At 40.9% G+C, this 26,118-nt stretch overlaps 1 protein-coding gene across 1 annotated transcript; it reads left to right on the top strand.

Moving 5' to 3' along the window:
- Nucleotides 1-1,427: 1,427 nt before the first annotated feature.
- On the top strand, nucleotides 1,428-25,865 carry PROSER2 (proline and serine rich 2). Its single transcript, XM_069956195.1, has 4 exons — nucleotides 1,428-1,497; nucleotides 13,288-13,485; nucleotides 22,180-22,405; nucleotides 22,849-25,865. The coding sequence occupies exons 2-4, from the start codon at nucleotides 13,354-13,356 to the stop codon at nucleotides 23,844-23,846; spliced, it is 1,356 nt and encodes a 451-aa protein (XP_069812296.1). The 5' UTR covers nucleotides 1,428-1,497; nucleotides 13,288-13,353; the 3' UTR covers nucleotides 23,847-25,865.
- Nucleotides 25,866-26,118: the final 253 nt, after the last annotated feature.

The raw sequence follows: 26,118 nt of genomic DNA, 5'->3' as shown, positions 1-26,118 counted from the left end.
AGTTTTCTGATTTTGGACCTTTTTTTTTATCAATTTCCAGCTCTTATGCTGGGTTTACACAAAACAATAATTGGCCCGATTGTTCGATTAACGATGTCGGAGTAACGATTTTTTTTTCATAACGATCAGCGTTTAGACGGTACAAAATACCGTATGGAAAAATCGTTTTGCGATTGCGCGCCCGCAGCCCGGCCACCCGCTCATCCGCAGCCTGGTCCCCCGCTCATCCGCAGCCCGACCCCACGGTCAACCGCAGCCCCCTGCGCTGCCCCGATCGACACTCCCGCCGCTCCGATCGCCCCACCGCTGCTTCGATCGCCCCCCTGCCACCGCCACCACTCCGATCGCTCCGCCGCTCCGGTCGGTAGCGATCGGGGCGGCGGGGGTGGCGATCGAGCCGGCGCAGGGGCTGCGGATGAGCGGGGGCCGGCGGCGGCGGGCTCAGTCAATCAGTGGCTGTGGTGGGACAATGCACTGATTGGGACCTCAGGAACCCGGGAGCTGGCGAGGCAGACAAGAGCGAGGACGGGTAATGTATTAGCTTGTTAAAGCCCGGCAGGTTATGGGATAAGTGGGCAGGCCATGACAGTACAGAGGATTGCAGTGGAATTTGATGCCAAATTCATGTGCAATCCGCTGTGATACTGTGAAACTAGCCTCAGACTTCCTTGAGATAATTGCTGTTTTTTATTTTTCCTTCATATATTCCTGTTCTATATAATTTTTTTCAATATTTGAACACTTGGAATCACATGACTTGAGGAGTGTGAGGAAAAATAGGATAAAAGGCTTATAGTCACTTCTACGAAAAAAAGAGCGCCATGAAAACAGCCAGAACAAAATGGCAAAAAGCAGGAATAACTATTGGCAGTATTTTGGCCATTTTTGTGTTTTTTCAGCCCCCAAAACAATCACTGCAAAAGATGTTTCTGAGGGAAGCCGTCTAGGTATAGCGTTTTTACTCCCAGCCACCAGTACCACTCCTGGTTATGACTTGGAAATATGGATGTCACTATTTAATGTGCAATGGCGAAAACCTTCAAAAAACGTGTGAAATCAATGTCAGGTAAAAGCTGAAAAGAATTCATGCTGGTGATTTTCCAAATCCAGCAACTAGATGGGAGCAGGCACTCTCTGCACAGTATGTGTTCATGTTCCATATGTCTCCTAGCACTTCCCATAGGTTCCATAGCTTTCCCTTCCCTGCTGGCTGCAGGCTGTCTCCAGGTATCTCGAGCTGTCACGCGTGCTGTACACGTAAAGGACCACTAGATGGCAGGCGCGCTCTCTGAGCCCGTGTGTCACCTGCTCTGTTGCTGCCGTCAGGTTGCTGTAGGAATGCTTCAGGAGCCACTCCCGTGCACTGCCGCCCCGCCCTGCTACTTGTCACTGTACACCTCACCCGGTTACACCTGCTCCATTCACCTCCAGGAGTTCTCCTCGGCAGCACGCTGTGATTTGCTGGCTCCTCTGTAAGGACCTTCAGGGCTCTCCTAGGTAAGTGCCCCCGTGCACAGTAGCCATAGGTCACCCACCTGTCTATGTCAGGTGTAATGCTTCTGTGCCCTAGGGCCAAGTCTCCACAGCTGTCGTTTTATTTCCAGTAGTCAGTGGCAGGGCATGCTGGTTATTGCAGTTCTCCAGGTGTCAGGAAGCAGGGATGTAGCTGAACACCCAGTTCCTTTCCTCATTTGATGACACTGAACTGGGCGACTAAAGGTCACCTGAATGTATTGTGCCCATCACAGCCCCAGGACTGGCTTCTCAGTAGGTAGGTAATAGAAAAGTAGTGAACTGGATGCCAGAGACCATGAGGTATAGCGGGCATCATGTCACAGGTTACTATCCCAGCTCTTACTGGGGACCAGCCTCCCCCAGAAGATGAAGAACCAGTAAGGTCATCTCTGTAGACAGCCACCAGCGCACCCACTCCTAGGACCTCTTATTACCAGTGTTATAAAGCTGAATTCCCATATAAATCTAGCTTGTATGGCTTGTATTATAAGACCAAATCTACACACCGGAGATTTTGCTAATTATCAAGTCCAATACAAGTGGATGGGGTGATGAAGATGCCATCCAGATGTACAGAAACACTTTGGCATGGAAATCAGCATTTTCCTGTTTGTCAAACCTGCCTCAAGCTTATTGGGATGACCAAATACATTGGATTGGAACAGATTTACCCATTGCCTGGTTTAGGATATATTAAAAATTTACAAAAGTCCACATAGAACACAGGCCGATTTGTAACAAAATCTGTGGCTTGCCATCTTTAGGTTAAATAATAATGCTGGGACTCCCCCCCCCCCCCCCTTATTTTGTCCTATAAACATATACAATGGCAGAAAGGCTCTGTTCACACAACGTATAAACAATGGCCATTGTATTGAGTGCCAAACAACAGCTGTTGTATACAGAGAAAATTGCATTGAAATAAATACACAATAGCCAGAAATTATTGACATGATTATTATTTCGACAGCCATATCAAACAGCGGCCGTTTTATACATTATGTGAACAACGGCCATTGTTTGTATTGACTTCAATGCAACACATTTCATGGCCTTTCTTGTCATAAAATGTATGTTGTGTAAACATAGCCATAATGTCATAAGATTACCTGCAGATTTTCATGCATGAAATCTGCAGCAAGTATGAATGTACCCTTAGGATGGGTTCACATGTGCCGAAATCGCAGCGGATTTCACGAGATCAGCTGCAATTCCCGTCACTGTCAGTTTGAATAGGTTTTATATTCGCAGTGGAATTTTTATTCTGCTGTGAGTATGTAAAACGCCGCCGAGTGAATACATTACCTATCCGTGCTCTGGCCTGCATCTGTGGCTCTCGGCTCCCCGACGTCACACTCTGCCAATCAGTGGCTGTGGTGGGACAGTGCACCGACTGGCTGAGCAGGAAGTCAGGAGCTTGCTGCAGAACGCACAGCCTGAAATCCGCTGCAACACTGGTACGTGTGAAACCACCCTTATAATAGATCTTTCAGCGTCAGAAGTTTCTGCAATAAGCCGCCAAAATTTCAGGTGCCCCACATTATATTCTAAATATTAAGCACAGTTATGATAAATTCTAAAAGCCGTATTTCTAGAAACAGGAGGATCCCATATTTGTAGATACACGGCTGTTCCATAAATATACCACAGCAAACAAAGGATTAGACTTCTCTAGGGCACTTTTACATGTAAAGTTTCTCACCATGATTCAGTGCATGCCAGAAAAACAATTCAGTGTATTATGCTTCAGACACAAGTTTTTCATAACCTTTTTTTTGGGGTCAAACAAATGTCCAAATAGTATAGGGTAATAGTATAGTTTTTTCAATAAATCCCTCAACTGATCGTAATAACGTGAAGATTGGTTGCTTGATTGCGTCTGGGTCCGTCGAAACATTGTATTTGTTGTGGACCTAATAAAAGACATTGATAGAAGTCACCTTTGACCCTCTTTCCTATGCTGGGGCCTGTTGTTGTGGTGTGAAGATTGGTTTGGTTTGAGTCACCCAGGAACTATACTGGATTGTCTAATTTACGTGTTTATAACACCTTATTTATTACTCAAGTTGTTTAAACTCTGTGCCAAAACAAACAGCGCCAATTGTAGTGTACACTTGTCAGTAGTTTCATCGCTGTTAGTTCTCTTCTGCCAATTGTATATGCATGTTACCACCATCTGACTGATAATATATCAGGGCCATATTACCTGGTCATACAGGTACCACATATCAATGCCATGCTAGTGTGATCAAATCCAGAGAGCATAATCATTGTCTGAGGCTTCCATAAGGAGTGTCACCAGTGTACAGTTTAAAGTTAAAGGGCAACTCCAAACAAAACAAACATGATATTGGGTGTAGTTGGATGAGTAATAAAATAACTATATATTCTGCTCTGATACAGTGACTTTATGTCATTCAGCCCTGAAAACCAAACAACATATTAAAATAGTTATTAGTAGAAATGTGATTTTCTGCAAATCATTATAGAAATCAAGACCTAAAGAAAACCAATCAAGGGGCAGGGGGTGATTGCATTCGCATTTAATATATATTTTTTTCTTTATGGGCTCATGTCGGCTCTTTTCAAAAGAGTTGGCACAAGCCCGGAACTTTTCAGCATGCATAGCCGTAGGATGGGCTTCCATGAGCCTTTGCCTACTGCTCTGTCAGTACACAATGATTTCACCCTATCCAGCGTGAAATCGCTGTGTATTACCAAGTGTCCCTATTATAAAAGTTTGTGTCTCTTAGTGCATTTATAAAGATACAGACTTTGCAGTCATCTCTCCCAGTGCTGTAACATCAGGCACGGCCATCTTGATGACATCACTGCTCACCAGCACTGGAACACAGTGAAGACACCAAGATGGTGGCGCCTGAGATTACAGCCTCGGGAGAGAGGATTAGACTGCAAAGGCAGTCTGTATCTTTATAAATGTACTAAGGGACACACAAACTTTTATTATAGGGACACATAAAATGCTTCAAATTCTGCGAGAGTTTCTCAGTGTGAACAGGCCCTTAGTCTTCTAACTGCCTGATCCTTTTGTTATTAGAGAAATAAGCAGCCGCAAGAGGAGTTTGGCAGTGCTTGCCCCCTCTTCAGTCCATTAAGAACATGTTCACACATGTTTCATGTGTATGGAGGGAATGGGAGAGATAGCTGTTGGCCAAATGTTGACCAAATATTCGGAAGACAGCTGTTGCACGTGCATGAGCGTCCCTGCGGCTGTAGGGGTCAAATGCAGCCCTAGGGAGTTCTGGAAAACATAGACCCAGCCATAGGCTGTATACACATTTTCTAGTGCTCCGTAGGGTTGCATCCAACTTCTGCAGTCGTGGGAAGTCAAATACTGAGCACTCAGGTTTAGAGAAGATTTCTGAACCGAACAGTTCGGCCTCTCTGCTCAACACTATAGTCTCTTTAGTCTCTTTAGGCTTTGATTCACAATGTAGTTTTTGTCAAACCAGCGTCACATTCAGATCCTTTCTTGTGTAGATCTGGATGTGGTCATGCACAATCAGTTGAACTCACTATTAGAGTTGCTCTAAGTACATGATGAAGTTGAATAGCACTGAGAGATTGTAAAATACAGACACACTAATTCCATATCCACAGGATTTTATGGTATGTTTTCATACTAAAAACTGAAAAATACTGTTTTCCTGCTATCTCTGAATAACTTAATGTATTGCATCTGAAGAACAAACTGGAGATAAGGGTATTAGAATTACTGTAGAAGATAGATGTGTCCAGTGTGTCTGGGGTCAATCCTGCATTTGCTTTATCTATTACTTCCCACTCACCCAGGATATAAGGTGTCAAGTGTAGTGATAGCAGGTGCTTATTACCCTGATTAACCCTCACCTATTTTACCCCTGTAGTATGATATCATAGTGTTATTTGTTTGGCAGGAAGCCAGGCGGCTAAATGTTCACACCGGCAAAATCCTCATGTATACATTTATGATAATTTCATATGAATAATTCAGCTTTTCAGGCAGCAGTGTTATGTCAGTGGAGGAGGGCAACAGAAAAGCTCAGTCCTCTACCAGTTTCCCTGTGTGCCAGCCAATCTGTATCAGCTGCTCTATAGACAGAATATGGCCTTTTTAATAATATCTGCTATAAGCAACTGACTAAAAAGTGAGCAGGGAGCTGTATGGTCTGTTGTCACCCATATGTGACATTCTACATCAGATGTCAAAGTTCCTCTCCTTTCATTGTAGGGATATTTCTGGCTTCATGCATACAGACCTATAGGATGTTATTAGAGGGAAAACTGTAAGAATGATTAGTCTTGGTAACAGATGACAGAGAAGGGCAGTATTGGGGAAATTTAATGAGAAGTCCTATGAAACCTAAAAATCACTGGTAGGCAGGGAGGTGCGGAAACATAATTAAGAAAGTATACTTACCCATCCCTGTGCCCCCACAATGCTGCTTACTCAGTTCTGACAGCCACCAGTCTCTTGCAGCTCCTGCTGCTGAAAAATCCCATACCCCGCTGAAGGATTGCTCACTCAGCCAATCAGTGACTGGGGGAGGGCACCACTGCAGTCACTGACTGGCTGAACAGGCAGTCCATCAAAGGGTCTGTGACGTTTCAGCAGCAGGAGCCGGGTGTGTGCCATACCAGGATGCTGGATGAAAATAACATCAGACGGCCGTCAGAAAGACTCAACAGCGGAGCTGCGGGGCACAGGAATGGGTAGTATACTCTCTTTATTATTTTCCTGCCCCCCCTTTTCCTGCCTCTTATTTTAGGGTTTTGTGGAACTTCCTCTTTTAATATTAGATAATTTGTCCTGTCCTCCCATTATCCCTGCCATTCAGGGTAATGCCACTCTCCCTGTACTCTCCCTGTGGTGCAGCAGGTAGACTGGATTCTTGGTCCAGTGCTAGGCTCAAGCTTAAAGTAAAAGGGAACACAGGACATTGAAAATACTGTGGCATGCTTTGGCTGGCTTCACATGTAGTAGTATGGTCAGTTTTTAGTTCTCACTTTGTAGCTCATTTTGATCTGTAGTTTTAGCTCAAACAAAGAGTGGAGCCAATAAAGAGAGAAACTATAATGTTAAAGATGTCCATAGTCCATACTCCTAGTTTTGGTTAAAAAAATGTGCACATGGCAAATCTTTCCATTATAATGTTTCTCTTTGTCTGTTCCACTCCTGGTTTTCGTAACAATACTGATCAAAATGAATGTGTGCACATTGCCTTAGGCTGGATTCACACATAGTTTTTGGTCACTATTTTTTGACAAAGAGTAGATCCAAAATACAAAAAAGGTACAAATCTTTGCATTATAGTTTTTTTTCTGTGTCGTTTCCACTACTGGTTTTGCAAAAAGCTGATCAAAATGAGGATCAAAACTTAATACTATGGGGGGAGTTTACTACTTAGCATTTTTGCCCCCTCAGTTACATATCATTTACTATTATCCTACATTACATCAGGGCCACTACTTTAGACATGCTCTAGGCTTTCCCTTCAGAAGAGCAGGCATGGTTAGAGGTACATTAAGTATTGACCATGTCACCATTTTCCTAAGTAGATATACTTCTAAAGGTACTATTGACATGAAATTCTTACCAGATGTCGTTAACAACCCATCCCCATCCACACAGTGAAATCAAACAGTAGATGTCCATAAATAATTTCTAATAATAAAGAAATGACACAGGGAAAAACACAATGTTAAACACGTGAAGAAATAGAGAGGTGCAAAAGTCCTGACACCAGCTGAAATCCATTAGGAATTAGAATGCAATCCTACCACTTGAGATAAATATTATCAGCTGGTTCACCTGATGGCCTATAAAAAGGTGTCTCATTACAAAGGTTCCGGACAAGAAACATCTCATAATGGGTAAAACCAGTGGGCTGCCTCAAGACCTTTGCAACCTTATTGTTACAAAACATACTGGTGGCATTGGTTACAGAAGAGTTTCTAAACTGCTGAAGGTTCCAGTGAGCACTGATGGGACCATAATTCGGAAGCGGAAAGAACATCACTTAGATCATAAGCCAGCCACCAGGTGCTTCCTGCAAGATTTCAGACAGAGGAGTAAAAAGATTTATTGGAAGAGTTGTCCAAGAGCCAAAGACCACCTGTTGAAAGCTACAAAAAGAACTGGAAACAGCAGGTACACTTGTTTCAAAGAAAACAATAATGAAGGCAGGCAACCTCCATGGCCTGTATGCACGCTTAGGCTATGTTCACACTAAGTTTCCTAATAATCAAGGCCGCTGTAACAACGGCCATGGTTACTATGGAACTTACGTAGTGCTGCCTTCTAAGGGATCCCAGCCGGAGTGTATACACATAGTATACACTCCGGCCGGGATTCCTAGCGGCGCTGCAAGAAACTGACATGTCAGTTTTCTGCATCCTCTATTCAGTAAATAGCGGCCACAGAAAACCTGTCAGTGCACACAATGGCGCGTGCGGCTCAGGTGTCTTACCACGTGGGAACATGGCCTCACCATGCAAGGCTCCATTTCAACAACATTCAGACAAGCCTGTGAAATAATCGGAGATTATAGTTTGATCAGATAAGAACAAATTTTAACTATTTGGATGCAATATTACACACCATTTTTGGAGGCCAAATGACACTGTATGTCACCCCAAAGACACCATGCTAACAGTGACGTTTGGAAATGGGAAAATTATAGTGCTGGAGCTGTTTTTCAGCATACAGCACTGGCAAACTTCATATAATTGAAGGAAAGATGAATGGACAAGTGTACCAAGACATTCTTAATAAAAATCTGCTGCCATTTACCAGGATTATGAAGATGAAAGGAGGGTGGACATTTTAGCAAGACAATGATCCCAAACACGCAGCCAAGGAAACGTTCATTTGGTTTCAGAGAAAATAAAGCTGCTAGAATAACCCAGCTAATCACCTTACCTGAATCCAATAGAAAATCTAGGGAAGAAACTAAAGCTCAGAGTTCATAGGGGGAGCCCATGAAACCTTTAAGATTGATAAGTGTTTGTGTGGAAAAATGGGCCAAAATCACACCGGAGCAGTGCATGCCACTATTTTCTCCATACAGGAGGTGACATCACAAACAAAGGGTTTTGTACAAAGTATTAAAGAAATTTCAGTAAGCATATTTAATACTTTTTTCCCCGTGTCATTTCTCATTATTAAACATCATTTATAGACATATATGGTTTGATTTCTTTTTCTGTGTGAAATAGACAGGTTGTTACCAACAACTGGTTAGAATTTTATGTCAATAGCAACTTTAGAAATATATTAAGTTAGCAAATTGGTGATGTGTTCAGTACTTATATCACCCGCTTTATGTATGTTTTTCTTATAAATATAAGTGAAAAGCTGCATTTCTGGTGACATTTTTGGTCTTACAGTGCATTTTGCATGTGGACAGGGTTATACATGAGGACCAAATTTTCTCACAAAAAGGGTGCCAAAATAGTAAATGTACAAAGACACCACGCACAATGCAGTCAGCATGTCGGACGCTCAGCAAGAAGCAATAAATTCCCCCCCATGCCAAGTCAGGAATTTTTATTTCTTGCATTTTATTCCCTGCCCAAATGCAGAGCCAGCTTTGATTTAAAGTGTCATTGTTTGAGACATGTCAAAACTTTTGTTCAATCTGTGTGTGAGTGTTCAGACCGGTATTGATTGTGAGAACAAGCCAGGAGAAGACCCTGCTAAGCGCGATCCTCACCCAGGTCTGTCACATGATGAGTCAGGCTCCTAATGTACGTCTATGGATCCCGACTCTTTCACTGATACAGAGTGTGAGCGGACCTCATGATCAGTACGGGTCTAAGCACTAAGACCCGGACAGATCAAACTTTTTTAATCTCTATGACATGTCAATTTTTTTTTTTTTAGATGACAAGGATATCTGGTTGAACTTGGACATGTGTCTATCTCCAACCGTACTATGACACAACAAAAGTGCAAACGCTCTTAAAATCAATCATTATAGAAAAAATTCTTATTTAGCCTTGTGCATTTAACATTTACTGTAGTAATTTCTAGTTGTGGTAGGTGTGGTCCTAGAAAAGAGTGATGTGACAGATCTGCATAGAAACACCTGCTGACCTGAAGAGAACACTGTGTACGTGTGGAGACAGAGTTCATGAACAACCATCTTCTAACCTTTTCTAAGAAAGGGCTTAAACCATATATCTGAACATCATCTTAAATGTTTGAATATCTAGTCTCCAGGACTAATGCAGAGAAGACAAGCTTGTTTGTTTGTTTAACACATTCATTTCATAGGTATTTGAAGTCATGCTTGAAAATCCAGTATGACCAGTTGGTGAAGAGATCAGATCGGCCATACACTAGAGTTTATTCATGACTGACTCAACCAGTTGTCAGCTAATAGATACTGTTCCTGACATGCCACAGTGTATATATGATGTTAAGGATTGGTACCATGAGAATACTGCTGGTAACAAGGAATTCCATTGATAATGTGCTGTACTGAGCCGGTTATCGTATTCCGCCTGGGTAGGACCAAAATGTTAAAAGCTTGCTTGCATTGTACCCTGTCAGTGATTTAATATATATATGATGGATAAGTATTTTATTTGTACATTTGGCAGTCAGCGGTAGACTCTATAACACACGTCAGAGGAATGCAATAGTGAATGAAATGTAACCGGTGTGTGTACTCATGAAGTAATCAGCTGATAAAGGACATACATACAAGTAGTTGGCCAATGTGTAATGTTAATAGAGGACAGGTGGAGCCTGGACTAACAGTGATTTCTTCATCAAGGTACAAAATATGTGAATAAAAATCATTAAGACATTTCCAAATTGTAAGTCAGCCACTGCTTCACAATTCATAGCACCTATCGGGTTCTTTACAGTGTAAGCAGTGTCACTTGTGCTGTAGTATAATGCTGGTGTCGTGGAACTACAAAAGCAAATTTGTTCCTTTTTGCTGGGGTTTGCTGGGAAAGTAGGAGATGAAGAAAACAGCAATGGAAGCTGAAGGAATGTAACAGATTCTCCTGCGTTCTTATGTTGTGGAAATCATGGATGGTCTGAGACCATAGACCTCACCTAACTGACTTTCTTACGTCACTATGATTTATCATTTTGACCGCATTTCTTCTTTAGGCTTCCTGTGGTTGACCTAAGTATCTTTTATTAGGAATAATAAACCAGTCTATTGATTGTCAACATTAGGCCGGTTAAGCGTATGCCCTAAGTGCATGTACACTTCAATATTAGAATAATAACTATGGTTAATTAGACTTATGCTGATGTTTACTGTGGAACTCATTGCAGGCCTATTCACTTTAAAAGACTGAACATAGGGGAAATTTACTATTGCTTGCTAATTGTCCTGTATCCTGACAGCAATATCTAAAGTGTATTTTTGTCATTTACTATTTTGGACCATGTTAGTAGTAAATCCCTGTTCAGATGCAGAATGCTAATTCAGGAAAACATACATTCCTCTAGCCCATCCCCTTTTCGGACCTGGAACCTTAGAACATGAACATTGCCTAAACAGTGTGCATTATTACTTGCCAAAAGTTTGGGTTTGCACGAATCTGAACGATGGGCATTTGAATCCTGCTGCCTTGTGAAGGTGAATGCAGCCCAAGGACTGTGTGGAAAACATGGATATAGCCATAGGCGGCATCCACCTTCTCCAGGCAGTGGGTTTGCTGATCGTTCAGGTTTGTGTGATTCCAAACTTTCAGCAAGTTTGTTCATCTCTAATTATTAGTAAATGGCACACACAAAAATGTAGTAATTAAGTACATTTTCCTGTAGTCTAAGCCATAGTCTATACTAGTCCATTTCCCATGCATACATATCATTTGTGGGACTCCCAAGCTTCATATACTGATATATACCTGAGGTGTACAATCCGAAAATGATGTGAATGGGGCCATATACATCTGAGAATAGATCAGTCACAATGACTACGTGGGAAAAAGAGAATGATCTGTGTTTTGATAAGCACAAGTACTTCTTGCTGCTGTCTGTTCAGTGGAATGTAGGTGCACAGGTCCAAGTTATTTTAGTTTTACTTTTGTCATTGTGACATCTGACATTCCATTTATAAATTGAGTTTTTCCTGCCAAGATTATTGTTAATAATACAAAACCCATGTGTGCCAGGAACTGAGACGAGCATCACTATATAATGGGTTGTCTATGGATGGTTCTGAATGGCCCGGGAATTCAGCTCCACATTCTGCTAAGCTGAGACTTAAATAAAATAAGACAGGGAGGACGCAAGTGTTTGTACTAGTCATGAGGGCTTTCCAGGCAGCGAGGCAGTAAGACAAACATGTAAACCATTGTGTATTTTGAAGCATGTAACTTTTGGGCTTATGTGTATTGCTGACAGGGATAGCATTTGCTATTCATGGCTCATATTAAATACATTCTGTTGTTATATCAATAAACACACCTGCCTTTTAATCTGTTTTATATATTATTAAAGCCTGAATCATTTATAGACATTCAGTATAAACAATGGCTTGTTTTATAGGCAACTTCATCTGAGCTTTACTGTGTTAGACAGTAAGCCTACAATGCTTTTTGTTAAGCCTTTGTTCAGCTCCACTGAGCTATATTATGAGCAAACTTACAATAGGAAACTGAATGCAGATATTGCTCTTCTGTGTCTCCATACACACCCTAAGAAGCAGCAGAATAGGAGGCATAATAGAGCAGTACTAATCAGTATAAGCAGTGAATAAAAACCCCGGGGTGAGATCTTATACAGCAGGGGTACTCAACATCTTTTAGTGAAGGTCCACTTACCCTGTGCTCTCCCCCAGTAGTATATAGCCGCTCTGTGCGCTTCCACAGTAGTATGAAGCCTTCCTGTGTGCTCCCTCAGTAGTATATAGCCCCTCTGTGTGCTCCCCCAGTAGTATATAGCCCCCCTGTGCACTCCCCCAGTAGTATATAGCTCCCCTGTGCGCTCCCCCAGTAGTATATAGACCTCTGTGCACCCCACATTAGTATGCAGCCCCCCTGTGCACTCCCCAGTAGTATATTCCCCCTGTGCACTCCCCCATTAATATGTAGACCCCCTGTGTTCTCCCCCTCCCATAAAGCATATAACATAAAAAAACAAGCACTTATACTCACCTGTGTCCGGGCGTCTCCTTTTCTCTTCCCCACTTGCGGGCGCACTGCAGCGCTCACAAGAGGCTGCTCTCCCCTTGTCCTGGCGCCGGCGCTCCAGTGACGTTACTCGAGCGCTGCCACAGAGAGCAGACCTCTTGTGGCCGCTGTGGCGACAGGAGTGACTGACAGGAGTGACTCCCTCTCTGTCAGTGATGCTGCCCGGTAACTATGAGCGCTCGTTACGAGTGCTCATCATTACTGTGCAGAGTGCAGCAAGGGTCAGGACAGCTGGCCTCCATGGTCCACGTTCGGACCGCAGTCCGCCAGTTGAGGACCCCTGTTATACAGTAAACTTGTAAAATCTCTTTGCAGTCTCTGTTACTGGCTCTCTCCAGTCACCTACATTCGCATCTTTTTCCTCACCTTCCCTCCTTCCCCACATTTTGGAGGAGTGACAGGAAGGAGAAAGAGACAGTCTCTTACATTCACTTGTACTATCATTTGTTGAAATAACCATGCCTATTTAAGAGCCCATGAGGCAGTCAATTAAACTGGCTTAAAAGAACATATGTCACAACTAAAAAGCAAACACACATGACTAACCTAGCAGATTGCATGATCTCACTATCCATTCATGCTATGTATTTATTTTCTCCATTTTAGAGTAAGGGCATGGTTTATTGTGAAGAAACACAGCTCCTCTAAGCACGAAGGTATCCTGTTGAGAGAATGCCGAGCAACCTGTTAAAGCTAAGCTCTTCAAGCATGGAATCCGAGTTTCATAACCGCGATGACTTTGAGAGAAGTGGGAGTTTTGATAGTCAAAGCAGCCAACATTCAAGGTCTAGAAGCTCTAACTTTGTAAGTACATTAAATAATCTTCTACAAGTATAATATGGTCCAACGTAAAGAAACATGGAGTAAATGTATTCACATATCTATTTTTGTAACTACTCTGAAAATACATTAGTCAGCTGGTATGGAGCAGCAAACATTAGTCACACTATCTTTTCTGTTAATACCAGTTTTGACTTTCACAAGTTAAAGGATTTTTCCAGTTTTATACACATAGGGAAAGATGTTTCGAACCTTGTGCAGAGGAAGAGTGGATCAGTTTCACATTGCAGCCAATCAGATTCCAGCTTCCATTTTAAAATAAAAAACAACAACTTGGATTTGATTGGTTGCTATGGGCAACTGTTCCACTCTTCATCTGCAGAAGCTTTGATAAATTTTCCCCAATTGTGAAACTTCCTAGTATACTTTATCATTTCCTCACATTTTACAAGAGCTCTACTTGCTGCCAGTGTTTAGAAACACTCAGTCAGTGGCAGAATACCTGCCCTGGTATCGTGATGCTCACACTTTTGAAAGTATGAGGACTCTCTTGTATCACTGTAGCCAGGAGCTGAACCCACAGGGCACGTTATGTTTGAGTATTTTCAGGTGGCACAATATATCTGAGTATCTTCAGGGGATACCGTATAGTTTAGTATAGGGTTTATTTCATGTAAGCACATCCCTTTGTATTACTTAGTTAAGGGGGGCATAGTGTTTGGAACTATTTTAGGGAGAATTATGAGTGTTTTTTAAGGGGATGTGGAATAAAAAACAGTCTACCTACAACAACCAAAGCTCAGCCATTATTTTAACAGAGCTTTTTATTTTTAAAGGAAATATCTAAAATTAGAAAAACATAGCTGCTTTCTTCAAAAACAGTGCCACACCTGTACTGAGGAGTAGAATGATGCTGCTTCTGGAAGAAAGCAGCTATGCTTTCCTACTCCTAGATCACCCTGTTAAGAAAGGAAAGCTGAACTGTGATTTGTTGCTTTGGGCAAATCAGACATTTTTTATTTGTTTCTGCCAGTTTTTATTTGTTTCTGCCAGATATTTTGGGAATTACTATATTCCAAATAATTTATATTCTTTTCAGAAAAAGGTGCAAATCTTTCTTTTTAGCTAAACATACTGAGCAAAAGAAGACCCAAATATTGCCCAAAATATTTCAAGTGAACCCAGCCTCAAACTGAAGATGAAAGCCATTTCCTGGCTTTTAGACAGTCCCAAATGCTCCATATGTATTAAGAGACACGTGTCATATTAAATGTAGTGCAATAGGAAGACATATGTCTTATTAAATGTGATGCTATAGGAAGCAAGTAACTGTAAGGGTAGAAACACAGGCACCAAATCCGCAGAAGATTTCACGCTGCGAATTTGCAACTAAATCCGCTGCGGATCCCTTGCCTGTCATTTTCAATAAGAATACATACTCACAGCAGGATTGACATCCCCCTGCCAGTATGTAAGTGACAGCCTCCTCAACCCCTCACATTTGGATGTCCCGCTTAGCCAATCAAGGCGATGCCCCGCCCCAGGCACTGATTGGCTGTGTGGGACATCCAGACGCTGGGGGAGGTTAAAGGGGTAGTGCGGCGGTAAAAAATTATTCACAGAATAACACACATTACAAAGTTATACAACTTTGTAATGTATGTTATGTCTGTGAATGGCCCCCTTCCCCGTGTCCCACCACCCCCACCCGTGTACCCGGAAGTGTAGTGCTTTATACATACCTGATCCGTGCCGACACGGATCCGCCATCTTGTGCCAAACATCATCAGCCGCTGAGCCGCGATTGGCCGAGCACAGTTATGCTCAGCCAATCGCGGCTGAGCAGCTGATGACGCGGCCGGCACTCGGGAAGATCGAAGGTGTTCGGGCCGGCCTGCCGAAGATGATGTTTGGCACAAGATGGCGGACGCGTGTCGGCACGGATCAGGTATGTATAAAGCACTACACTTCCGGGTACACGGGTGGGGGTGGTGGGACACGGGGAAGGGGGCTATTCACAGACATAACATACATTACAAAGTTGGATAACTTTGTAATGTGGGTTATTCTGTGAATAATTTTTTACCGCCGCACTACCCCTTTAAAGGGCTGGATGTCAATCCCGCTGCGAGTACGTAGAAAATTACATGTAGGGATCCACAGTGGATTTGGCTGTGAATTCGGGGCAGGAAATCGGCTGCTGATTCGGTGTGTGTGTGTTTCTACTCTAAATGTTCGTCTTTGAGAGATTTTCTGGGTGCCCACCTTTCACAGCAGTTTCCAATCTCAATCTAAGCCGGCAGTTCTTGTTGCATTAATGCATCACAGGAACCATAAGGCAGTGACAAATGAGAGCTGGAAGCCATCTGAATGGCAGCTTCAGGGGATCGGGTTGCTCAGTTTGACGTTATTCATATGTATAACATGACCCCAGGCAAATACAAAACATTTTCTGTCCTCAGACAACTGCACGCAGTTAGTTTACATCAACAAATGCCTACTTTGTCATTGGAGTAATTTTGGCAACATTTCATTTTGAATTGTATAAAACATTACAACCATTATTATATTTACTTCCCTTTATGTTCATTACATAAGGGATACGATGATATGTAATGATCTATAATGATCTATAATCTTAGATCACATAAATAACTCACAAAGCACATGCAATGCTACATAGGTAACATAGTGTAGTCATGTGTAGCAGGATGTGACGCCAGCTGTTTCCTGGGACACAAAGAGGCAGGAATGTTACACCAAGGTAAAGTAGTATTTATCACATAAGTATCTATTAGTGCTCCAGGCGCTGTGCTTCCTGCATGCTGGCCAGGTAACGTGCACACTGTCACTGGTGTCAGGATTTCTTCACGTAGCTTTCTATGACACATGGAAGGTGTAAGCTGTCCAGTACCAAGCCACAGAGTAAAGGATGTGAAGGCTGCTCATTAGTACATTGTTGTAAATAGGATTTTTTGTAAATCTCCTTCTGAACTGAAAGCTGGTAATACCCCAACAAGCTGTCACATCTCTGCAGTCATTTATATGTTGGTTGTGTTGTTCTAAAGGCAGAAACTACTGAAAGTAAGGGGGCTTTGTCATTCTAGCAATTCTGATTTGTGGAGAAAACAGCTCTTTTAGCCTTGACACAACAGACAACACTGCAGGTGACCTGAGCTATTTTATGGATGTAAGAATAGCTGCAGATTTGTATGTGTCCAGGATCTGGTTTAGTGTTAATTCACCAGGAGCGTTGCACAGTATTAATAGGTTGCTGTAGGATTAGGTTAGATGTACAGAGTCTTTCCTGGTCTGAAGGCCACATTTTAGAACCTACCACTCACAAGGGCTGCAATAAAACTTAAAAGGGTATCTAATATCAACAATATGTCATAAGTGTGTTGGGGGTTCAACTGTTAGGATGCACATTTATAAAAAGAACACAGAAGAGCAAAGAGTTTCAAAATTGTAGTGAAGAAAGCCCCATGCATCCATAGATGGGCCATCAACATAGAAGTTTCAGAAAGCCCCTTTAAGTGTTTAAAGTAGAACAGTCATGAAAGTGCAGGGACACTGTGTCCTCCCATTACTGTGCATCTATGACCATGTGAAGCACACTGTGTCCCCATGACAGTGCCAGGCAAACTGTGCTCCTCATGACAGTGCCAAAGTGCATTGTACCCTCTGTAACACTGACAAACACACTGTGTCCCCCATGACAGTGCACCCCATAAGTGGAAACCAGACACCAGACTATGTCCTACATTTCTGCTAGCCACACAGTGCTTACCATAACCATGTAAACCACACAGGGTCATAAGTGCCAGCCTGACCGTGTTCAGTGCTGCACTACCTACATGTTTTTGCCATCATGGTTGGGGACAAAATAGAATGGCATTGCACGCCTGGATTAGACAGGATATATTTGTCAATAAGGTTGTCAACCTCACAGTCAGTAACAGTTTATAATGCATGTCTTGTCTACTGGGAGACTAAAAAACTGGGCCTGATCGAAGGACGGTTTAAGGAGGATTCACACATTACATATTTAGTCATTGTAATTTAGTCAGTGGTATAAATTTGCATCAACCTCAACAGGAAAACCCAATGATTTTTTTGTGTGAACTTTAGACCAATTCCACTTCACCTTTAGGCCATGTCCACACAACGTATATTTTCGTAAAAGTACGGCCATTGTTGGCGATTGCAACAACGGCCATGATTATTCAAAATATACATTACGTTGCCGTCTATGGAATCCCGGCCGGAGCGTATACACATAGTGGCCCCCAGAGAACCTGTCAGTGCACACAATGAAGCGTGCAGCTCTGGCCGCACGCTCCATTGTGTGCAGTGGGGAGTTCTGATGCGGGCGCACACGGAACAGTCGGTGTCATACAATGAGTGAACATAGCCTTACACAGTATGGGGAATGTACCTTTTATTGCCACAGTTCCTCCACTACAGTTACCTCAAGTTGTTCCCAGAAACTAACAGCAGTAAGATGTTGGAATTTAAAAATGTATCTTTACTAATAATGAAGTTTGGCAATTGAGCTTTTAATGGGAATCCATTGTATGAATTGAACATATGACTAGTTACTAGATTAGCTAATATACTGGTATCACATTAGTGGTGATCTGTATTTTTCTTGGAGATTTTACATCAGTTTTATCCCTTATAATAACAAGACTACATGGTAACCCCCCTGTATCGACAGTTTAGGTTGATCAGCTTAGCTTATTATTAGAGATGAGTGAATCTAGAGCATGCTCGGTTTCTTCTTTAGATTCCACATAAAGCTTTTATTTCTTAAGAGATCTTTGGCATCCCTGCCAGGAATTAATAATAAAGTTCACGGTTCAGCTCAGAACATTTGTGTCATTCTCAGTAATGATTTTTGTAAACCATTTGGTAATGATTGGCTCAGCCATAATGAGGGAAATGAGACGCATTAGTTAGTTATGTCATTGTTGTTTACCTGTGCATGGAATTCCATTGTAAATAACCAGTGATCGCCAGATTGTGTGTACGTGATATAACTGCTGTTACTGGAGTAACAACGAAGCCTTAAAAGGAATGTATAACCCTAGCCACTAATTAACAAAATGTGCTACATGACTTATATTGTGTTGTAAAACACTCTTCTCTTCCACTTGTCACGAGCTGAAGGCCTAGACTGACCGATTACCCTACATCCTTCACTCTGCCCTTGGAATGCTCATTTTATTATCATGAACTTAAGCATTAAAAAGGATGGTCCGGTGTTAAGATTTTTGTACACAAGTAGATACATTTGTTAAAACAGTGGCTGATATAGATGATGTAGTAGGTCATTAGTATTTGTGATAATAGTCATGTGTTGTTGTTTTTTTAACTTGGCTTTTGAGTTCTCTTGTCTGCACTTCCTTTGTGTATTTGCACACCTACTGATTTCTCTGCTTCAACAATCTCACTTACTGGGTCCCCACTGGTCTCCTATTTCTTGTCCCTTATCAACACAGGAAAATGCCCACCCAACCAATCACTAGCTGAGGCAGATCATTAAGCTAATAACTCATATTTATTTTAAGCTAGCCTGACCCATTTAAAAAAGATTTGTATCGCCCGAAAACCCCTTTAACTTTTTAGGCTATGTTCACACTACGTAAAAGTACGGCCGTTGTTGCTGATGGCAATAAAGGCCGTACTTTTACCGCGGTGGAACAATGCCTGTTGTTCTATGGGATCCCAGCCGGAGCGTACACACATCATGTGCGCTCCGGACGGGATCCCATACGCTGCCGCAAACAACTGACATGTCAGTTCACACAGTGAAGCGAGCGGCTCCAGCCACTTCACTGTGGGCTATGGGAAGCTCTGATGCGGGCGCGCGCTGATGCACCCGCATCAGAGCTCCGCGGGCGAAAGATCATCCGGCCGGTACTTAAGTACCGGCCGAGATGATCCGGCCAGAGACCGGCCGTTCCGTGACCCGGCCGGGGTCACGGAACGGCCGGTCTCTTACGTAGTGTGAACATAGCCTTAAAGTGTTTTAGCTCACAGTTAGATGTGTTTTATTAGTGGCCTGAAGTATAGGTAGCACCATCTAAAAAATTATACAGTAGTCTGGCAAGAGTCATATGCAACAACTTTACTATTGGAAACGATGGAGATATATAATGCATAACTCCCATTTGTTAAGTTATATTGATTTTAAACAAATCTATACCTACCAGAAATCCAGGTCCAGTCTCCTGGAGGCAGATTTTTAGTCCTGTGCTGGTTGAAAAAAAAAGACTAAACACATGAAGTCTGACCTGTACAAAGAGTCATGGCTCAATGCATCCATCAATCACATGACTGCCTTCTCTGTGAGCGCTCCGATGGCCAGGACTTCATGTGTTTATTTTCTTTTTTAACCAGCCCAAGACCAAAAATCTGCCTTCAGGAGTCTGGACCTGGATTTCTAGTAAGTATAGCTTTGTTTTAAAGCACTAACTAAAAAATAATAAATGTCAATTTATTAACCCTATACTGTTGATTTAGATTTGAAAAGTTATAATAACAGAGCTCATTTAAAGAGTAAATATTCTATTGAATCATTTAATAATAATAATAATAATAATAATTTTATAGCCCCTGGTGTCCAGATTCCATTGGTAGTTTCACTTTCTTGCTACACATCCTGGTTTCTCAGATATAGGGATTTTACAGTTTGGTTGACTATCTGTACTTTTCACTGAACTATCAGGGTGGAACTTTATTTAAGAAAGGGATGTGAATTCTAGGCTAAGGGGGTGTGAGCCTGATTTAATTACCTTTTATATTCACAACCCCTGATACTAGCATTTACACCCGTTTTGGAAATGAAGTTCCACCCATCAGTTCCAAATTCAGTAAAAAGTACAGATAGTCAACCAAAGACTGATATATCTATATTTTGGAAAATGGGTGCGTAGCAAGAAAGTATAAACAGCTATAGAATTGGGGCACCTGAGGCTACATGGAGATAGAGTCCAAAAATATTGAGTTTTTAAGTCATACTTTAAAGATGTGTGAACTGTATGTACAGTGCTTTAATATTTTTTCTGTAAACTTCAATACATCTCCATCTCCTCAGTAGAAAATGTATCTTTCTTTGTACCACCCATTGCATACCATATATAAAACCAATTGTCTGTTGCTTTATTGTGTTTTATAAAGCATTCAGCAGGTGACATTTACAAGCACTAGGGCTGGCTTTACAGTCAGGCTATATTCACACAGTGTAAAAATAAGGGCAAAATACATCTGTAATTTTAAGGAAAAATTATAACCTTAATTCAAAAATATAATGTGCACCAGTCAATAAGAAATCGTCCATCTGTGCACACACCGTATGGAATAACGGACATAAAATAATGAACATGCCCTTTATTTACTGTTTGGTTATAATTTCACCTCAAAATGACAGCTGTCCAAAAATACAGTCTCAAAAAACATTGTGTTAATATACTCTTTGGGGGACATTTATTAAGTCTGGCGTTTTTTACGCCGGACTTATAAATGTCCCCGCATCTCCGGCGCTACGGAGATTTATGTAGAGGCGGACTGCCTCTACATAAATCCTGTGCGCGTCGGCGCGCACAGCCGAAAACCTACGCCACCTGAAAGGTGGAGTAGGTTTTCGGCGTATCTTTGTGCGGAAAAAATTATAAATCGCGCGGACTCTGAGTCCGCGCCCCCCGGCGTACTCGGCGGAAAGTGCCGATATGCGAATATTTTATTCGCAAATCGGCCATTTGCGAATAAAAAAATATGCAAATCGGCACTTTCCACCGAAAATCATTCGTACGCCGGATGATACATGTTGCCCTTAGTATTTTGGTCAGTATTTGGAGATAATTATGGTCAGTATTTTTCAGCCAAAACCAAGAGTGGAACTGACACAGGGAAACTACATTAGGCTATGTTAACACAACGTCAAAAAAAAAAGAAAAGGCGGCCGATTTTTTGCCGAGCTTTAACTGACTGCAATGGCAATGCATTGAAGTCAATAGGAAGACGGACGTTCCATGCACACAATGTATTGAATAATGGACGTTTTTACAGCGGACTTCAAAATAATGAACATGATCATTATTTCCGGATGTCTTTTGCAAACAGCGGACGTTTTTTATTAGTTGTTCACACACAGTTGTTCTTTTGCCACCGTTTTTTCTCAGTTTTTTCTATTAAATTCATTGGACTTTTCAATTAAGCGACACCCAAAGGCCAATTAGTAACCCCAAACTAGTATAATGTACAAACAGCCGCCATTGCACTAAGGGGAGGCCAGGCCGCTAAGTAACGTCTGTTATTTTAGACTCAAAATGACGGACGTCATTTTAAACGGAGCTGAAAAAAAGTTGTGTCAACATAGCCTTAAAAAGATTTGTACCTTTTTTCTGTGTTTTGAACCAACTCCTGGTTTTGACTAAAAATACTGACCAAAATGTGAACTAAATGCTGACCAAAGTACTACATGTGAACCCAACCTAACATCCTTAGTAAACTCACAAACAGGGCCTCCACGCCTCTTGTTTAGATAATTTTGTGTGTAATTTTGTAATGTCTAATTTTGTCTCTGTATGTACCCTCAGAATTGTAAAGTGTTGCAGAGTATGTTGTTGCTCTATAAATATTATTATTCATAAGAAGGTGTGTCTTTTTACCATGTTGTCTCTTACTGTGAGTGTTTTCTTTTGTTTTTATAAGGATGATGAAAACCTGAAATACCTAACAAATGAAGAGAAAAATGCCCTCATGTTCTTGGAAGAAACATTAGATGCTTTTGAAGATGACATGGAGGAACCACCACTATCTGCTAATTCAAGTCTTGGCTACTACTCTCCAAGGTCAACAGAAGATAGCCACTCTGACACTGAAGACATCATTGATCTTGTGCAGACTGAGCTCAGTCATGTTGGGATTTCACCAGAAGGTAAGCTGTTGGATTAAAGTTCCTCAATTAACTTTGTATTCTTTAAAACATTTGGCAACATTTAGGCTATGTTTACACAACATACTTTTTATGAAAAGAACGGCCATTATTTTCTATTAAAGCTACGGCCATTCTTTTTATAGTGAAGTGTTGCAGTGAAGTCAAGGCAAACAACGGGCGTTCACACAATGTATTTAACAACAGCCGTTGTTTGCTGCATCTATTAAAATAATTGACATGTCAGTTATTTCTGATAGATGTGCGTAGATTTAAATGCAATTTTCAATGCAACAACAGCTGTTGTTTTTGATTACCAAACAATGGTCTTTGTCCGTACATTGTTTGAACATAACTTTAAGGCTGTTAGTTTCAAACCAATGTTTTTGTTAAGTCCTGCATACTAAACCATAGAAGAATTAATTTAATTGCCTTTTTTCCCATAGATTCTGCAATTAAACTAAGCAGTAGTAGCTGGAATCATACTAACAAAGATGCTTGGACTTCACAATCACCTATTACAGTAAGTCCACCTGTAGCTATTCCACAGAAAGACACTGAGAAGCTCTCACCTGACTTGTCAGGGGAACATCGGAAGCTACATGGTGCTATTCCAACTCCTGTAATTATTGCTCAAAAAATATCAGAGAAAAAAAGTGACAGTGGTGTAATGTCACCCTTGTCACCTAAAGATGAGAAGTCACCAGAAGTGAAAAAAAGTGTGGGTACCTCGCCTATTGATGAAGGTCATTTTATATTTCCTGGATCCCCAAATAGCAAGTACAGTCGTTTTCCAAACAATATCATTATTAAACCAGTTGACAAACAGTATAACAAAACTATTGCCAAGGCAGCTGTCAATGTACAAGAACGGAAAGCTCAAGTGCTGGCTAATTTACATGGACCTGGATTGTTTGCAGATGAAATTGATGCTAAAAATCAACTAGGACGCAGGACTTCATTTCGGGATGTGCCATCTGAGCAGACAAGATATGAAGCCCTGACTAAACTTGGCTTAGTTAGAGAAATCCCCATTCAGGCTGATGTCCCCTCAGCTCATGTATGCAAATCTCCTGTCTCAAACGGTGAGCATTCGCCCAAGTTGTTGCCTCCAGAAACAACGAGAAGGAATTCAAATGAGCATGAGAGTATCAGCAAGATCTTGATGAACGAACCAAGCGCTTTTTCTCCTATAGGGAAAACTGTTCTGATAAAAGGTGAGCCAGCATCATCTTTAGAAAGAAGCAAACGACCCAATAGCATACAAGTTGCACATGAGAGAAAACAAATAAATGCTCATCAGGAAATCAAAAGAACTTATTCAATGCCAAGACCTACAGGTTTACGTACTCAAGGGATTACAGTGCAGTTTTCTGGACGTAACTCTTCAGAGGAGTCTAGAAAAGATGCTTTAAGAAGACTTGGCCTACTGTCTGGACAGTGAAGGATTTCTACATTTCCAGGACATTGCTGTAATTTACTTATGACTCCTAGGTTGCCTATATTGTAGACAAGTCGTTTGTTTTACAGACACAAGGAACTGCTGAGCATTGATTTAAAGCCTATAACTTTTGGTTTAATGTATATATTACACACATGCATTTTGTATATCTTAATGTAACCATGTTATAATACATATGTTAAATGTATAGGTGAACAAATTCTTTATAGCTGAACAATTCTATTTACTTCTCATAGATTTAAGTTTTCTAAATAAAAAAAAACAACTTTGGGGACACTGTTTAACTGACATGCTGACATTTTTTTTAACTGTGATTTATATTTTTCCTGCAATAACTATGATCTATAAATACCAATTTTTCTATTTATTGACTTTTTGCATCTGATTGTGAACTTGATAAGATGTGTAATGGTGCTAAAGAAGCTGAACCCACTTTCCTATTCCCAAGCAAAGTCCTGGACCTCATTTAACTCTTTCAACTCGTAAGATCAATACGATAAGTTTAAAAAAAAAAAACTTTTTAGGATCCATTCACACATACAGGATCTGCTGCAGATGTAATGGTGTGTCCCATCATTTAGTTACACCGATATCTGCAGCAGATCCTGTACATAAGAATAGACCCTTAAAGCACTCTTTTAGAAATATTTGAACAATATTTAACACAATTTAATTTTTTACAAATTAAACAATTATGTTTCAAAATAAATTATTATATTCTTCATAGTGGAAAAATATAACATTTGTAGAGCGGCATTGCTTTAGGGGGTGCAAAGACTCATGTTTCAATGGTCATTTAAAGGACAGGAGAGCTGTATGTTGTAAGTGATGGTTTCTTAACCATCATGATTTTGCAGGATGGATCTGAAACTTCTGGAAGTTTTGTACACGTAGGAGGTTGAAGTATTTAATTTATATAACATTTCCCAGTTTGCAAAAAAATTCCAAAATGCAAAGAAAAAGGAAAATGTTTGTGTTCACAGATGTTTAATATAAACTTCAACAAGGATTTCAGAATCTGAAGAATGTAGGTATTCAGATTGATTAATAATTCACTAGATGCCTCTAGCAACCTTGTGTTTAGTGGAAACACAGATCAACAGATTGGAATAATTCCATTGGAGCATGTAAGCCGGGATACAAATGCCACAAAGAGCCTTCAAGATTCTGTATATTAGTGACTCCATGCCTGTACAGATTTTTATTCATATGACAATAAACTTTCTCAAATGTTTTTATTACACCTGTGAGCGATGTTCAGTTGTTTTCTGTTTCATCAAATACAATGGGATTTGTTACCTGTAACATTGTTCTCAAATAGTTTGTGATATTCTGAAATCTATACAAGATATTTAAAGCTGAATACCGGATTATTAGTAATCTCAAGGAAACATATTCAGGCACATACATGTCTTTTTTTTAATAAAGTGAAAATGTTCTATCAAGCTTCACACACTTTGCTCTTTTACCACAACACTTACAAGGTGAGGTACTTTTGAAGAAGCCTTTTTGAACTAAGATGTTCTCTTTCCTCTTTTGAAATCCATACAATAGACTTGCCCTTACAGATTTATTGAAGGAAAATCACTATAATTAGTGTCTGACTTCACTGGCCGCACATGCTGTTAGCTTGTGTTACCTTTAGTTTACACTGATCTTTCATTTTTATTTTAAATTCATCTAATTTTTGGAAATTTTTGCTAATACCATGTCATTTACTTTTGTAACTGGCAAGGGACATGAAAGGTGTGTTGCATGTATTGTTGCAGTTCAGGGGAAAGACTGTAATAATGTATTGCACCATTTTCATACCAATTTTATTGTAGTGTCATATGAGTATTTTATGATACCCCAGTGAAACTTAAGTGATACACTGTTGAATTTCTTATCCCCCTGTATGCACATTTTAACAGTAAACCAAGAACGCTATTTTGCATTTGGTGTCACTGATGGAAATGGCAATCATGGTGAAATATATATTCATAAAAGATTAGGCATTGGCAGGTGCTGATATTTTGTATGTGATTTGATGAAGTTTACACTTATAACAGCAGTTACCACAGCACCATGTTATATCACATTAGTATTTGTAAATAAATACCATAAATCTAAATATGATTGTGTCCGATTTCTGTAAAGTTACTAAGCATGTATTGATCTTCTTTTAGGGTGCCTTTACACCTACCGGATCTCACAATTGACATCCCGCTGTGAGTATGTGCTTAAACTCCCTGGCGCCACAGCCCCGCCGCCC

Source organism: Dendropsophus ebraccatus, chromosome 1, assembly GCF_027789765.1.
Source record: "Dendropsophus ebraccatus isolate aDenEbr1 chromosome 1, aDenEbr1.pat, whole genome shotgun sequence".
Taxonomy (NCBI): Eukaryota; Metazoa; Chordata; class Amphibia; order Anura; family Hylidae; genus Dendropsophus; species Dendropsophus ebraccatus.
The sequence above is the reverse complement of the archived record's forward strand: the minus strand, read 5'-3'. Positions and strand labels throughout refer to the sequence as shown.

Coding starts and splice junctions, on each gene's coding strand:
- PROSER2 (XM_069956195.1), top strand. CDS start 13,354: ATGCCGAGCAACCTGTTAAAGCTAAGCTCTTCAAGCATGGAATCCGAG. Junction 13,486..22,179: donor GGTCTAGAAGCTCTAACTTT/GTAAGTACATTA, acceptor TGTTTTTATAAG/GATGATGAAAACCTGAAATA. Junction 22,406..22,848: donor TGTTGGGATTTCACCAGAAG/GTAAGCTGTTGG, acceptor TTTTTCCCATAG/ATTCTGCAATTAAACTAAGC.